Source organism: Globicephala melas, chromosome 1 (genome assembly GCF_963455315.2).
Source record: "Globicephala melas chromosome 1, mGloMel1.2, whole genome shotgun sequence".
In the NCBI taxonomy this organism is placed as follows: domain Eukaryota; kingdom Metazoa; phylum Chordata; class Mammalia; order Artiodactyla; family Delphinidae; genus Globicephala; species Globicephala melas.
Window position 1 is genome coordinate 137418126 of NC_083314.1, and position 17736 is coordinate 137435861.

At 40.9% G+C, this 17736-nt stretch overlaps 1 protein-coding gene across 8 annotated transcripts in view; it reads right to left on the reverse strand.

Moving 5' to 3' along the window:
• Positions 1 to 11167: 11167 nt before the first annotated feature.
• Positions 11168 to 17736, reverse strand: part of FGGY (FGGY carbohydrate kinase domain containing) — a 413910-nt gene continuing 407341 nt past the window's right edge. For all 8 annotated transcript variants that reach the window (XM_070046609.1, XM_030870319.2, XM_060287916.1 and 5 more), the window contains 2 exons: positions 16499 to 16560; positions 11168 to 11397 (listed from right to left, as the gene is read on the reverse strand). In XM_070046609.1, the coding sequence (XP_069902710.1) occupies positions 11316 to 11397; positions 16499 to 16560 (144 nt within the window). In that variant the 3' untranslated portion in view covers positions 11168 to 11315. The remainder of the gene's footprint in view (positions 11398 to 16498; positions 16561 to 17736) is intronic.

Here is a 17736-nt window from a genome sequence, read left to right on the forward strand (position 1 = left end):
GGAGGGAGAATTCTCTCTGCCTAACTGCTTAAGGTGGGACATTGTCTTCTGCCCTTGGACTTGGATTTATATCATTGGCTCTTCCTGAGCTTTTGGACTCGGAACTTATATACCACTGGACTTCCTGGGTCTCCAGCTTACAGACAGCAGATCGTGGGATATCTTAGACTCCATAATTTTGTGAGCCAATTCCTTATAACAAGTATCTATCTATCTATCTACACACACAAACACACACATACACACAGATATATATATATATGTGTGTGTGTGTGTGTGTATACATATATACACACTGTTGGTTCTGTTTCTCTGGAGAAGTCTAATACAGATGACGCTCTTATGATACTTTGTGCTCTCCAGATTTGAGAAGACTACCTGTTATTCTTCCTCTTTTATGAGGAACATGGACCTTCATTTTCCTAAAAGAGACAATTTCAGTTTAATATCACCCTGTATTTCAGGTCCAGGGTGGAAGGATTCGACTCAATCTACTTGCAAAAGTATGACTTGATGAGCAGTATGTTGCAGTTATCCAGTGGATAAATATAAATTAAGTCATGTTCATATTTAGGGACCACTCATGGATGCTTATATATTGATATATACCTATTAATCCATTATAGTTGTTTCTTTTTTTGATGCAACAATTGCCCTGTTTTGGCCAGTGGAAACTCTTCGAGTTTATCCAGTGTAAGATACTATCATTATTAGCTATTTTTATTGGTACATAAACTATAATATATTTGAAAGTGAGAGCTGTGATTAAAGTGTAGTATGAGAAACAATAATTTTTAGAACACTGAATTAAGTACAAATGCAAAAGGTTGTGAGGAGAGGAAAACGATAAGGAAAGGTTTAAAAGGGTAACACATTGTTATCTCATTCTACATTTACAGTCATAAAGGTGTTCTTTTTAACCACTTCCTCACCAACTCAATCACCTTTAGAATAAAGTCAACATTGTACTTACTTCCTGTAGATTTCATAAGCTCCCAGAAGTTTCCTGGCAAGACCCTGTATTAAAAGGAGCAGGTGATATCAAGGTCAAGTATATGTTTCTGATATAAATAGCAGGAAGTCTATAAAGTGTTTATTTTAAGAAAAGTAGGTTTGAAACATATGCTTGAATATACAGAAGCACAATACGTTCTCCAGCGCAATATAACACCTGTGTAGAACAGCTAAGCCATATGTTTCAGAAATTATACTTTAAAAATTACTATGTAGATGTCAAAAAGGAAAATGCACATTTGTAAAAAAAAAGTTTGTTATTAACATAACTCAACTGTATGGTTTCTTCAAATCTTTCTTAACTGTGACAAGTATTTTTAAAATCTTCTAGGATATGCCAAAACTTCTTCTAAAATCATTAACGTATAATAAACCAAAAGTCTTAGAAACCTATTGTCAAAAGGATGATATTAAAATTTCTATACAATATTGGAATTTAAATCAGCTCAATTTTAATGCAACTCATGAAATTTAGTATTAGAAACTCAATGTGTCACAAAATAGCTAATGTTAGATATATTTCCCATTGGTATCTTCTTGGTCTCAAGGAAAGAGCTTTCTGCCCTTTTTAGCCGAAGATCTAACACTATGTTAAGGTTGTCCATGTTGTAGGTATGTACATGTGTTTAGGGTTAGGGTGTGCACAGGAAGGGGAGATAAGAGTGAGAAGTCCTCAGGCTGCTGTGTGTGACTAGAGAGGTTCCTACCTGGAATATATAATAGAGGGGAGGAAGACTTAAAGTTAGAATAAATAGAAATACTAAATTTAAAAAGATCACCAAGAAATGCAGGATTGAATTTTCAGCTAGTATTTGACACTAGCTATCCCAATGGCTTGATCTATGGTGCTTCAAGAGCTACAATTTAATTTAACTGAAAGGGCAATTTAATTGAATTGAAAGATTTATTATAATGTGTTTCTAAATAAAAATCTTCTTTAAGCCTATTTTTAATGACTAGTTTAGACCTTGATAATTAATAATATTCATTTGTAAGACAATATTTGATATAGTAAAGTAGTGAATATAGTAAATTGATACAGTAATGTAGTAAATAGCATTTTGTTTCTATAATTAGCTGAAACAACCAAATTGCACTTAGTAACCATTAATTTGCTGAATAAACCTTATTCACAGATAACATGAAAGAAACATTCATATGACTCAGGTCAAAACATTATGGATTCTTGGTTCATTGGGTTCAAATTACTATAGTAGTTCTATATGAGTGCAATAAAATGCTCGATACAAAAATGGAATAAGTCTGGAAGATGTCTCACAACTTATCTCTCTCTAGGAGATTCACAATGCACATACCATATTTAGACTATTCTAAGATATCCTATAATAACAAAAGCCTGTTTAACTCAGCGTTTCCCAAACTTAGTTGGCTCTGGCTCACTTTTCCAAGGAAAACCTATTATTCTGGCAAACCCTGTAGATCAAACCCTGTTGGTTGCCTACACAACAGCTCTTCCCTCCTCCCCTTTTCTAACAGAACAATGATTTCATTGGAACGGCAATATGCCCAGTCCCAGTGCATCTTGAGTTCTCTAAGCCAGTCTTAAGAATCCCTAGGGGCAGATCTGTGATGCAGAACCTGGCCAACGAGACCTAAGGAGAAGTCTGCTGGGAGGCTCTTCCTTGATCAAAAACGGTGGCATTGCGAGAAGGTCCTCGATGCTGTTATGTGAAAAATGAGATGCCTCTGAAAGTGACAGCATCTTGGCAATCAGGAAGTAACAAACCTAAGGTCAAAAGCCAGCTGGCTGAGGTGGGAGGAACAGAAGGATAAAACGGGCTTGGATCTTCGATGGAATTGTTGAATCCACACGCCAACTTGATGACTGCCTGCCTCCATATTTCTTAATAAGGAAAAAAAAATCTTATATAAGCTACTCTCGGGTTATTATCACTTGCAGCTCAGCACCATCCCGAGTGACAAACATTCTCTCGGGAAACCCTGGAGTAGAATAAGAGGGTGTCCTGATGATTTCCTGGGAGATTGAGCACTCAACACACACTAGTGGGAAAAGGAAGCAAGAAGCGTTGTTCAGGGCTGGGACCAAGGGCACTAATTTAACAAGACTGAGCCTGATGTTCAGATCATGGCAAACTTGGCTTCATATGGGTCAGGGTGGTGCTAATAGTTTGAGGTATATCAATTGTGAGGTGCATCAGTAAGGGTAGAAAAGATTATGCTGAGGGAAGAAACAACCTTAAAACTTATGTCTCACTCAAGCTGCATGTTCACTGTGGGTTGGTTGGGGGCTCTCCTCTGACTCATCTTTACTCTGGAGCCCAGGAGGAGGGAGAACACTGGAACAGTGCTGGCTGTCGTACGGGAGAAAAGAAAGTTCTGGGGATTCTCACTTAACAAAGACTTGGTCCATAAATCACACCCATCATTTCTCACAGATCATTAAACAGAACTGGTTACAAGATTCCACTCAACCATAAGAGATCGGGAACGGCAAGCCCTCGGAGAACATCTTCACTGGCTATCACTCATGTCAGCGGAGCTGGCATCGCAATAGAAGTTTCTTGCCAGAAAGCATGCTTGAGGCCTTTGGATTCTCTCTGGGAGGTCTGTATGGGCAAAAGCAAGACCTGGGTTGGTGGCTGGAGAATTACAGGGAACTGCATTTGGCCCTGGGGCAGAGAGCTCATAAGTGCTAGATAATGTATCAGGGTTCTATCAAACTGCTTAAAATCCAAGCAGGACTCTGGCCCCGGGAGAGAAACTGGAGGGCCAGGTGCTTACCTCTAGTTTCTGTTTGCTGAGTTCAGGTAGATAAGCCTTCCATATGGTTTAATTTGAGAGGGATTTCTGGGGCCAGGTGGGATGGGAGAGACGATTTATAAGTCAGAGTAGCAGGAAGGTGAATTTAACTTATGGTTGAAGGAGAGCCAAGGTTCTACCCAGGGAGACAGTTTCAAAAGTCATATTTGAAGGGATTAGTGAGGCCAGAAATAAGAGAATAAGTAAACAAAGCTCAGGAGGATTACATGCGGAATGCAATAAAATGTGAGGCATGGACTTTGACAAATGGCTTAGGAATAACGCAGTGAACCATGTGAGTGGACTCAACATTTCTTTCTTTGTGCCTAGCATAAGAAGAATTGAGCAATTTCAAGGGGTCATGCCAGACTGGATAAACATGTTTGTCCCTTGGGGAGAAGCCTGTGATTTAGTGAGGTTCCCAGTGCCTAGGGCCTAATGGCAGAAAGACGAATTCCAGACTCACTGGCTGGGGAAGAGCTGCAGCTGGTCGGAATTGGGTGTACACCGCCTGCCTCAGCCTGGCTTATCTTCGGGATGGAGCAGAGCTGAATCTTCGGGTGAAAGACCTTCAGTACCTGAGCTTAGCAGAGCTGAGAAAGGCAGGGCTGGATGTTTCATCACTTACAGATGAGCCTTTCCAGACAGGCCTGCATTACTGACATCCTTAGACCTCTTGTAGAACCTATCAACCGTGGTGTGCATTGGGCATCTAGTATGACATTTCTGGGGTTGTTAAATCTCTTTCTATGTGTGTCCCCTTTCTCTGCAATCTGCAGCTGGCCCCTTTACGCACTGACGGGAACTATTCCAGCACTCTTGACATAGTAAGGGCCCAGTACTGGCTGGTTGTTATGGATAGAACACAGAACTTTCACCTATAGAAAATGAATATAAAGTCATCCAACGTTACTGGAAACAATGCTTCTAGATGCTTCTAGAAACAACGCATTTACTTTATAATGTAAAAATGGATGGGTTGAGGAGAAAAACTGGTGTTCGTTGCAGTTCTATTTTTATCAGGCACTGGGCCAGGCACTTCAAAACATCATCCCATTTACTTCTCACATCAGCCGTGAGGCAGATTTTCATTTCTTTTACCTTATAGATAAGGAATGGAGACTCACAGGTTACTAGCTTGCATGAGTTCATACACTGTGTGGGTTAGTAAGCAGTGAAGCTGTGATCCGAAGGCAGGACTCAGTGACGCCGTGGCTCAAGCCTTTATCGCTTCACCACTCTGCTGCCAATAGAAATAACGCAGTACTTTGATCAACCAATGAGCATCAGAAGGGGCCTCCTAGATATTCATACATCTTCTAAAGAGGGGGACCACAGAGGAGAGAGCAATTAGCTAACTAATGAATCATCCTCTGTTGCACAAATAAGCTAATTGAATTTACTTAGGAAGAAGCATTGGAGTGATCCTGCCTCTGTGATCCAGCTACCCAATCTTGGGCGAGTAACTTAAGCTCTTGGAGACGTGGTTTTTATAAAATGAGATCCCTCCCTTTGTCAGGTCTCCCCTCACCAATCTATTATGAGGAGCAGCTGAGATTACATGCATGCAGTCAACGTGGATACTGCAAAGAAATATTCAAATGGAAGGCATCATTATTGACTTTGCCTAAATACCAGACAATAATAAGTAAAATATTTTCCACCTCCAGTGTATTAAAATTGTAGAATAGGGAGCCAGGCTCACCCTAGATTTTAATAAGGAAACACTTCTAATCAAGACTTCAGGTATGACTTAAGCAAATAAAATTAGGTCTTTAGAAGCATTTATTCTAATATGTAATTTTAAATGATTTTCTGCGCAGAATAGAGATTGACCGTAAGATTAATGGGTGAGCTAATAATAAATTGGAAAACCTTAATTTATTAGCAGTGGTCTTTGTTTTTATTTAAGTTACTTTTGTTTTATATATTTTATATAATTGTCAAATATTTAGAAGTACTGGGAGAAACATCCTTTTTAAAAATGTACTGCTTTTTAAGTTCTCTCTGTGGAAACTAGAAAAGGAAGAAAAAGATTTTTATGTTCAAGACTTCCTCCTATTACTGTCAATAACAGTTAAGTGCATTTATGGAGACATGAGACAGCACAAAGATTCTTCTGTAATTCATCAGAAGGCCCATCTTAAGAATAATTACATTACACAGCTCTGCTTGGTCATTAGTTTTTGTTTAGTGACAATGTCCTTCATTTTAAATCCTTTGATGGTAATTATTTGTAACTACACCCTTGAATTCTGAAAGCATGTGTACTGCAGTCCTGGTGAACAATGGGTATTTCTGGACTACGATGCAATTGGTTTCCCATAAAAGATCATACAGGGAATGGTCTGTAACAACACTGAAAATTTTTTTTTTTTTTTTGCGGTACGCGGGCCTCTCACTGTTGTGGCCTCTCCCGTTGCGGAGCACAGGCTCCGGACACGCAGGCTCAGCGGCCATGGCTCACAGGCCCAGCAGCTCCGTGGCATGTGGGATCCTCCCGGACCGGGGCACGAACCCATGTCCCCTGCATCGGCAGGCGGACTCTCAACCACTGTGCCACCAGGGAAGCCCAATACTGAAAATTTGCAAAAGGTTTCTGAGCTTGAAGTACAACCCAAAATGAGGTGTGTGGTGTTGTGTGTGTGTGTGTGCACACACACATGCGCAATAAAAAACTAAAGGCAAGTCGTTAGGTATAAGGCATGATTTTCTTAACCATTAATGACCATGTCACATTTTAAAGTTTTCAATGTTGCTTAAATTAAGGTTCGCTAACACATATCTTAGATTGTTTGATCTGCAAGTGAGACATTTTTGAGATATTTTTAGTTCTACCTGCCTTCTTTGTGCAGAAAAATGTCTCATCTTTGTGTATTTATTTATATACTGAGCACCCATATGTGTTTGGAACAATTTAGGTGCTGAGAACACAGGCCCTGAGAGTCTTAGTTTCCGACAAGAGCAACCAGGTCAGTGACAGGGCAACAAACTTAAACCTGAATAACCTGATTATCCTCTGGCCTGTGAGAAACAGAGGGTCACCTTAACATTAAGACTCTAATGCTCAGCTTGTTACCCTTACCTGCTGATCTGGTGCCTCCTCAGAGCTGGGTGTTTCCAGGAATGCCCTACATTATTTTCACCACTCCCCTTGGAACGCATACTCTCTATCCCTCTGCTCCCCAGTGCAACTGGCAACAACATAGACTGTGGTGTGAATATAAAGACCACCACCCAGTCGGGGTCTCCCTGAGAGAGGGTATCCCTTCTAGCTGTTGCATTTGGACTCCAGCAAACTCTGGCATTGGGTCCTGTCATTTACTGCCGCTCTGCACCATGTCACCCATTCCGCTGTCCTTGTCTTTTCCTCTCCACTTCCCTCTCCCAGCTTTTATTCTCTCAGGCTCTTTGGAAAGCCACATTTATGTTCTTCACATATGGGAAGTATTTTTGGTCAAAATGAAAAACCCAAAATGTGTTCCTTAGCAAAATGATTTGCGAAACAAGGCTGGCTTCAACTTGAAAGAAAAGCTTTTAGTAGGCAACCAAACCAAACAAAGATCCCACAAACCACTCTGGCCACACTGTAATTCTTATTCATAAAAGCTAAATACACTTATACTTTACATGTGTGCATTAAATAAACCCCCCTTCCCAGTGCAAGAAGGTGAGTATTGGAGTCATTAAAATTTTTATTCTCCAGCTACACATGGTTAAAGAAATCCGTATAGACATTTACATTTTCCTAAAACACTGGCTTTATAGTAGGAAACAGAATTATTTTCTTAGGGATTAACCATCTGGCCAGGTGACACCAGAGAACACTGTGGAAACAGTATTTGTAGAGTGTCTATCATCCACACAGCACTGTGCTTGGGCCTTTATAGAGTTTCTTCACTGAACCCTTATGACCAACATTAGGCCGTAGGTAGCAGGATTATACCATTGACAGAGGGGGGAGACTGAGGCCTAGAGGTTGAGTATCTTGCCCAAGGTTTTTCAGCCCTTCTAACAGTGCTTCTCACTGTTAAGATGCCAGAGGATTTCTCCTTGCCTCACCTGTGTGTGTTTTCCTTTCTCTATAAAGCAGTGGGAAGCCAGGGTTGGTTTGGATAGGAGTTGCCTGAGAGAAGGACCAGCAGCCCCGCTGTTCACCCACGGCACGAGTACTCTAACTAAAGAGCAGGCTGTTGGGGCTGGATTCCTCTGCAGCTGTTACAAGATGGTAACACCCAAAGCGACAGATCTGGATTCGAATCCTGTCTCCACTGCCACCTGAGGGATTCTGGGCGAGCTGTTTATGTTTTCTGAGTCTTAAGCTTTCTTAACTGGAAGATGGAGTTAATGTTACCGTAAGTTATGCTATGGTAAGAATTGCAGAGAACATACAGGAAGAACTTGGCAAATAGTTGCTAATTATTCACTCTTCCACCTCTGTGTTCCTAGCCAGGCACAACTTCTGCATTCACCGCTGCTTTGCTCGAGTGGGCCCAGGCCTGACCTGGTGTCTAAGTCAGAGCTGATCAGTATTAGCAGCCTGAGCCTGTCTGTCTGACTGTGGTCCTGACATCTTGCCTTAGGTCCTGCTATACCTGACTTCTCCTCTGAGGTGCTGAGTCTGACTCCTCAATCCTTCTCACCCATAGCTCAAGTTCTGGCTGGGGTCTAGGTGAATGAACTGGGCTTCTTCCTGCTGCCAGAGCCTGCTGGATTAGACAGCCACACCTACCTTCACACTCTAGTCCCTGCCCAAGATCTCTATATCCTTTGGATACTGTAGAATGTTATTACAGAGCTGGCCTTTGCAACTGGGTGTGGTCATTCTACTCAAAATTTTTATTGTTAGTGTTCTGAGCATCTCCTACATGCCAGGTCCTGCAAAAAGACAGGCATGATCCAGACAGTTGAGCTAGGTGCGTTACAGGTATTATTTCACTTAATCCTCATTGTGATCTGGTAAAGTAGGTACTGTGAATATCCTCATTCAAAATCTGAAGCTTAGGAAGATTGAGGGCCTTTCTCCAAGTCACACATCAAGTCAGAGGTGGAGCCAGGCCTAGAATCCCAAGCCAGGGCTCACAGCCATTACATCATAATGCTTTCCATCCAATCTGTTAACCTTCCACTGCTTCCTCCTTTTCTTGCTGTTGGATGTGCTCTATGGCGGCAGGTGCCGTCTTTTAATGTGGCACCTCTTCCAGTGTACTGTGATCAAGTTACTTGTCTCTGTTTCTCTTTAGACTGGGAGCTCCCTGAAGGCAGGGACCATGTTTTCTTTATCCCTGTACTCCAGCGCATAGCACAATAGCTAGCACAGAATAAGTACTCCAAAAGAGGTTTGAAGACTGAGCTGTAGTGGCTTTTTCTTCTCTACCTGCTGACTTATGTTGCTGAAGTTCCATATGTTCTCTATTCAAACTCATCTGAATGATGACAGCTCTAGAATCAAAACTAGCCGTTACTCTTGGGTCCAAAATGGTATGTGTGTGTGCGTACGTACATGTGTGTATGTTTGTGTTTGTATGTGTGTGTTATGGTATCAACTAAGGTAACTGTAGTTGTGTTTTCAAATACTTGTCTGTATCAAAAGCTTTTAGCCACCATGTTTCTTTTCCATACACTTTTGTCTTTATGACAGAGATATTTTTAAAGAGTATAGTCCATTAAAAAACAGAATGCTGCCCAATTTGGGTTTTGTCTTATGTTTCCTTATGATTAGATCGAGGCTATGCATTCCCAGCCAGAATGATGTTATGTCCTTTTCAGGCTATCACATCTGGAGGCCCATGATGTCTATTTACCCATCTGAAGTTAATTTTGATCACCCAATCAAGATGCTGTCCTATTTCTTCCCTGTATGGTTAACTTTCTTTTTCTTCTTGTAACTGATAAACAATCTGTGAGGAGACATTTTAAGACCATGCATATATCCTGTTACTCATCAAAATTTCCTCCTGGAGAACAGTATGGAGGTTCCTTAAAAAATTAAAAATAGAACTATCATACGGCCCAGCAATCCCACTACTGGGCATACACCCTGAGAAAACCATAATTCAAAAAGAGTCATGTACCACAATGTTCATTGCAGCTCTATTTACAATAGCCAGGACATGGAAGCAACCTAAGTGTCCATCAACAGATGAATGGACAAAGAAGATGTGGCACATACATACAATGGAATATTACTCAGCCATAAAAAGAAACGAAATTGAGTTATTTGTAGTGAGGTGGATGGACCTAGAGTCTGTCATACAGAGTGAAGTAAGTCAGAAAGAGAAAAACAAATACCGTATGTTAACACATACATATGGAATCTAAAAAAAAAAAATGGTTCTGAAGAACCTAGGGGCAGGACAGGAATAAAGACGCAGACCTAGAGAATGGACTTGAGGTCACGGGGAGGGGGAAGGGTAAGCTGGGACAAAGTGAGAGAGTGGCATGGACATATATACACTACCAAATGTAAAATAGTTAGCTACCGGGAAGCAGCCGCATGGCACAGGGAGATCAGCTCGGTGCTTTGTGACCACCTAGAGGGGTGGGATAGGGAGGGTGGGAGGGAGACGCAAGAGGGAGGAGATATGGGGATATATGTATATGTATAGCTGATTCACTTTGTTGTACAGCAGCAACAAAAACACCATTGTACAGCAATTATACCCCAATAAAGATGTTAAAAAAGAAAAATAATTTCCTCCTGGATCCATTGATGATCCCTGCCTGCCCCTATCTTAAAGTGATGTTTGCAAGATGACTATTCTGCAGTTAAATGCAGTATCTGAGTCTAAACTGGATCCTACTCAGGAGAGAAAAATGCCATAATAGACGTTATTGAATTATTGACAAAACTTGAATATGAATAGATTAAATAAAAGTGCTATATAAATATTAAGTCTACTGAAATTTACTCTCAAGTGATTCATAAAAATTTGTGTGTATATATGTATTCATATGTACACAAATATATATATATATATATACACATACACACACACACATATAGAGAGAGAACATATAAATGAGAAAGCAGACAGGATAACCATTCAAAGGAAAAAGTTAGGTACATGGGTGTTCCCGGTATTATTCCTATTCTTGCAGTTTTTCTGTAAGTTTGAAATTATTTCCAAATAAAAAGTTAGTAAGTTTTTAGCCACCTATAGAATAAACATTAGATGCCCTACCTGAAGTTAGGTCTTTAGTGGCTGACATTGAATCAGTTACCAAGGACAGTTTCTCCTGGATTGAATGATCCCCAAGTTCTAGTCCCATAGGAGATCCTATGACTCTTGGTGAAGTTTCTGTCTCCATGATGGTGCCTGTGGAAACTACCAAGTAAATAACGGTGGTATTGTGAAATGGAAGACTCTAGTTCTGGTTGCACATGTCTCAGTTTTCTTTATTAAAAAGAAAATACAGATATGATGAAATGATACCTAAGGGTCTTAAGTATAAGGTGAAATGACAGAGGCCCCTGATGCAATGACATGAAACCTGGCATCCGCCCGTGCAAGCTCAGTTCAGTCCCCTTTCATGATGGATGCATACTCCTTCTGGTGTTCAACCAGCTTTAGGAATACTTGATATTTCTTGTCATAATATCTGCAGGAGAAAAATAAATATGTTGGATGATCTCAAGCAAGACTGTTATGCTGCTTCCCCTGACATTTAGAAGAACAGAAGTGTTATCTGTTACAGTTTTGCAGACACTTCCCATTTTTTGGATGCTGACAGCATCCTGAGTCACATGTTTCACACTCACTATCTTTAACCTCCATGGGTGAACCTACATCTCCATTTTAGAGGTAAAGGTTTTAGAGCTGAGATTTGCTCAAAGAGGCAAATCTAAAATAGTATTGCTAAGACTCGGCAGAGCTGGAATTCAAACTCAGGGCTATCCGACTTCAAAGCCTCCACTATAACACAGTGGAAGTGCCGGGCTTGACACAGGGCCTTTCACATTCCCAGCTTCAATAAGTATTTCATATATGATTACCCAACCCCCCCACCCCTGACCAGTTTAGCGACTGGTTTAATGTCACAGCCTGACCAGGGATGCGACTGAACATTTTAATCACCCTTTGCACATTCCACACCTACATTTCCTTTGCAGACTCCTTTATCTGGGAGTAAAACCCCATGAGAATGTGACTAACACCTTTCCTGGAGCTGTGCCCTGCCTTCTGGGCATCCCACAGAGGACCCTTTTCTCCTGTACTATCCAACTGAGTCTTCAGATAAGACCTGTTAGAACTGGTGTTGGCCGTGAGTTAGAAGGCAGAGCAGCTGAAGCTACCTTGGCATCACAATCTTGAAAAGGACAATAGTAGCTAAGACAAATTATACTTGGAGACGGAAGCTTGGCCCTTATTCCTCTTGGCTGGGAGGAGCTGACGTGAGGTAAGGGGTTGATGAACCCTGTCTAGCATGTCTTGGTAGGTTCTGGGGTTCTCTGAAAAGAAGTACTCGTGAAGGAGCATTGGTGCAAGCTTGGGAATTGGGGGAGAGAGAGAGTGTAAGAGTAACCCTGAATGCACACAGGGACTTCTACCTGTAACATGCAGAGCTAAACAGATTAATAGGAACACCCCTGCCCAGCATTTCTACCTTAACAATTCTGGTAACTTAAGAGCCGTGATGGGGCCAAACACAGGGTTAAGAGGTGGACTCTGAGGCCTGGGTTTGAATCTCAGCTTGGCCCCATTACTAGCTGTGTGACCATGGATATTTTACTTAATCTCTTTGTTCCTAAATGTCCCTATTTGTACATGAGAAAAATTACAAGACCTACCTCAATAGAGGTAATGTGAACTGTTATGTGAACTAAATGAGGTAGTATTTGAGAAGAACTTAGAACAGTGCCTGACTCACAGCAAGTGATATCAATGCTAGTTATGGTTACTACTTAAAAAATTAACATTCCAAAATTACCATCAATCTCACTATATGTAGATTATACTAAAACCCACTCTATGAGCCTCCAAATTTATTAATCATAGAATGATTTTGGGGACAGCAATTTTCTTCAAATGCTACTCTCTGACAATCTAACGTCAAGCAATTTTTTCACTATATGAGTTGGATTTTCTGACTTTGGGAAACTTCTAGAAGGAAGCTTGGGTCAGTACTCTTTCTCATACACTTGACGATTTCTAATTTTAATACTGACAACTTTGCAGCAATTTTGTTCATTGGCCTTATTCTTTGTACAGTGGGAAAAGCATCGTTTTTCCAGGCAGAGAAGCCTAGGTGATTTGGGGCAACTTCTCTAAATGGTCTGAGCCTCAGTTTCCTTGCTGTAAGAGGGATGATAACAGTACCTACGTCACAGAGTGACTGAATTTTAAACATGAACATGAAATATTATGCGGACTGTCAAGTGCTTACACGATGTGAGCTAATGTTCTTACATCCTTCTATTATCCTGAAATGTCAAAAGATGGAGAGACTATATTTTTCCTTTTTTATACATGGGAAGCTGAGGTCCAAGGTGCTTCTTTCCCTGTGCTTTTTATTTTCCAACTTTTAAAATTGTGGTAAAATATACATGAAATTTACCATTTTAGCCATTTTTAAGTGTACAGTTCAGTGGCATTAAGTACATTCATATTATTGTGCAGCTGTCACCACCATCCATCCATAGAACTCTTTTCACCTTGCAAAACTAAAACTCCACCCATTAAATAATAACTCTCCATTCTCCTCTTCTCCCTAGCCCCTGGCAACCAACATTCTATTTTCTGTATCCATGAATTTGATTATGCCAGGTACCTCATGTAAGGGGAATCATACAATATTTGTCATTTTGTGACTGGCTCTTTCCGCTAACATAATATCCTCAAGGTTCATCCGTGTTGTAGCGTATTTCAGAATTCCCTTCCTTTTTAAGGTTGAATAATATTCTGTTGTTGCATATACCACTTTTTCTTTATCCATTCATCTGTCAATGGACACTTGGGTTGCTTCCATGTTTTAGCTACTGTGAATAATGCTGCTATGAACATGGGTGCATAAATATCTCTTTGAGACCATGATTTCAGTTCTTCTGGGCACATACCCAGAAGTGGAATTTCTGGGTTATATGGTAATTCTATCTTACACTTTTGAGGTACCACCATACTATTTTCCACAGTGGCTGCACCATTTTACATCCCACCAACAGTGTGCAAGGGATCTAATTTTTCCACGTCCTTGTCAACACTTGTTATTTTCTGGTTTTTTGACAGTAGCCATACTAATGGGTATAAACTGGTATCTCATTGTAGTCTTGATTTGTATTGCCCTAATGATTAGTGGTGTTGAGCATCTTTTCATGTGCTTATTGACCATCTGTATATCATTTTTGGAGAAATGTCTATTCAAGTCCTTTGCCCATTTTTGATTTAGGTCGTTGGCCTTTTGGTTATTGAGTTTTAGGGGTTCTCTGTATACGGATATTAATCTTTTATTAGATATATGATATATAAATGTTTCCTTCCATTCTTAGGTCTGTGTGGCACAGACCTAAGTAAGTGTTCTATACAGACAAGAACGTGATTTGAGTCAAGGAGATGTTGAGTGTAGCTCAGAAGGAAACTGGCTCTTTCCACTTTCAAATCTTCAGGCCGCCTGCAGATGGTGCTAGAGCATCGTGTGCGCCTCTCTCACAGCGGCTGACAGCAAGCCGCCAAGGATTCTTTTCAAAAGAACGTAAGCTGTGACAAAGAGAGAGAGTAGCAGGGACATATATACACTACCAAAAGTAAAATAGATAGCTGGTGGGAAGCAGCCGCATAGCATACGGAGATCAGCTCAGTGCTCTGTGACCACCTAGAGGGGTGGGATAGGGAGGGTGGGAGGGAGGGAGATGCAAGAGGGAAGAGATATGGGAACATATGTATATGTATAACTGATTCACTTTGTTATAAAGCAGAAACTAACACACCATTGTAAAGCAATTATACTCCAATAAAGATGTAAAAAAAAAAAAAAGAACATGTGGAATCTACTCAAAGAACTTAAAAACAGACTTCCCTCAAGAGTCTTCAGAGGGTCAGTGAAGAGATGGAGAAGAATAATCTGTTTCTAATTTCAACAAAAGAGAGATGCTGCTAGGCCAGGGCTCCCACTGCCATGGGGAACTCAGTTCTCTCCATGTTCCTGCATTGAGCTCCCCCATGTAAGGGCCTGCTCCACTCATCCTGGTACTTAGAGAGGGGTTTATATTCAGAGGATTAAGAGCCCAGCTCCATTTGGAGACTTGCTTCAAGAAAATAAAAGGATACCGGATGGCTCTTTCCGTGGACGTTTCCACTCCGTTAAATGTCGATTATGCTTTGGTGGGATCAGCACCTTTGCCTGTCCACTGTATAAGGTAGAAGTTGCTTTTATGTCTTAACCTCAAATACTTTCCTAAAATGATAAAAGCCACTTGCACAATTGTTCCTTCGTCTCTAAACTCACTACCAGTGACTCAAGATAGGTCCTTTTCCTCTCTCAGCTGGATTGTTGAAAAACTTTTCATCTGGTCTTTCCTACCCTTAGGCCCTCTAACGCATCCTCTAAGAGGATTTTTCTAATATCTGCATCTGACCAGGTCCCACCACTGCCTAAAGTTCAGTATCTCCATTTCACCAGTAGGATGAAGTCTGAGGTCCTTAGCACGGCCTCAAAGCTCATTATGAGAGGACCCACTCTGTTCCCCCCAACACCCAATTTCATTCCCTGCCATCTCCCATCTCATACTTTGCATTTCAGAATTATGAGTTGTTGATAGTTTCCTGAATATACGATGCTGTTGTCACCTTTATAACTTTGCCTGTGTTATTCCTCTACTGACAAAGTGCTTTTCGGTTTTGGCCTGACAATTTCTTTTAAGCATTTAAAGTCAGCTAGACTTAACGTCCTCTCAAAAGCTTTGCCTCACTCCTACAGGGTGAAATTCTTTTCTGTTTTGGGTTACTTTGTCACCTGGTAATACTTCTATTATATAACCTATCCCTTTGGCTCGAAATGATCTACTGCATAAATAAGATTGTCTTATTCCCTTCTAAATCCTGCCTAGATGCCAAAGAGCATAATGCCTTGAAGACAGCAGGCACTCAATAAATTAGTGTTTGTGAATTGGGGTTAAAACATTAATCAAAGTTATGCTGACGTACTGTATAGTATAGGGAACTATACTCAATATTTTATAATAACCTATAAAGGAAGAGAATCTGAAGAAGAATATCTCTCCCTCTCTCTCTCTCTCTATATATATATAAAATATATATATATATGTATATACAAAATCACTCTGCTGTATACCTGAAACTAACAGGATATTGTAAATTAACTATACTTCAATTTAAAATAAAAGTCATGTTGTAGCCCTCAAAGTCACATGATGCAAAGGGTGGAGGAACAGACAGATGCTACCGTGTGGAAGACATAAGAGATCCCCATTTTAGAACAGAGGAGACCAGATTTACTGCTAATGACCTAGGGAAAAAAACATTGGTTTGAGAGTTCAAAAGTTTGGATTTGACCTCCAGGTCTGGCCCTATCTAGCTCTGTGATCTTGGGGAACTGAAAGTGACTTTACGTCTCTGAGACTTAGTTTTATCAACTATTAAATGAAAGGCCTGGCTTGCTGACCCCTGTGGTTTATTCCGGCTCTAAAGTTGCATGTGTCTGTTGTCCTCACTCCTCAGCACTGTGCATAGAAAACATATAAACTTACCTTTTATCCTCACGTCTAGGAAACACAACTTTCCCAACTTTGCTCATTCTTGCCATTGCCTCCTGTCAAATGGAAAACAGAACACACAGAACTAAGTTGGAAAGTTAATACCAATGTGAGGCCTGTCACAGGCAAGAACATTCTTTTTTTTTTTTAGTAAATTTATTTATTTATTTTTGGATGCGTTGGGTCTTCATTGCTGAGCGTGGGCTTTCTCTAGTTGTGGCGAGCGGGGGGGCTACTCTTCCTTGCGATGCGCGGGCTTCTCATTGCGGTGGCTTCCCTTTGTTGTGGAGCATGGGCTCTAGGTGCACGGGCTTCACTAGTTGTGGCACGCCGACTCAGTAGTTGTGGCTTGCGGGCTCTAGAGTGCAGGCTCAGTAGTTGTGGCACACGGGCTTAGTTGCTCCGCGGCATGTGGGATCTTCCCGGACTAGGGCTTGAACCCGTGTCCCCTGCATTGGCAGGTGGATTCTTAACCACTGAGCCACCAGGTAAGTCCCAGCAAGAACATTCTAATTAGAATTTACTTCCCTTAAGAGATTTGGTGAGTCCATTTTTTTTTTTTCAACTTACTTTCTCTGGTGATAAGATTAAAATCCAATGAACATTAAAGGTTACATCTAGGACCACACAGCCTGGGCTTAATAAATTGTTGCCTATTGAGACCTCCAGGGCATAAACAACCTGGAAGGCAAAGCACTTTTATTATGGCTTGCAGGGTGTGGTGGGAAGGAATTATTTCCCCCTTGCATTACCTGGACACAAGGGCTTGAGAAGGCAACATAATCAGCCACTGAGCATGTTGTCTGCTTAACTCACAACAGCAGTAACTGAACAGAAGCCACTCTGTGCCTGTACTTTAAGACAGAATGTTTAAGACCTCTTCATTTCACTTTTAGTTCTTTTTTCCAGTAGTCTCTTCAACTGTGCCTATATAGATGTGAGACCTCTGGGCTGAGTCTAATGGACTTGACCTCAGGTCTTTCTTGTCTTTACAATGTGGTTAGTGGGCAGTCAGCAAGTTGCAGTGTCTTGGTGGACACAGTCAGAGTGAACAGCAGCAAGATCAGCCATAGATTGTGTTGGCTCCATCATATGAATGGAGAGGTCAAATTTCCTCGGGTAGTCTCCCAATGCTATTAAGTTTATGGGAAAGTTAGGGGGAATGGAGTAAAGCCAAACTTTGGATTCCAAAGGCTTACCTGGGGAGATTGCAAGCAACAGCATGACAAAGC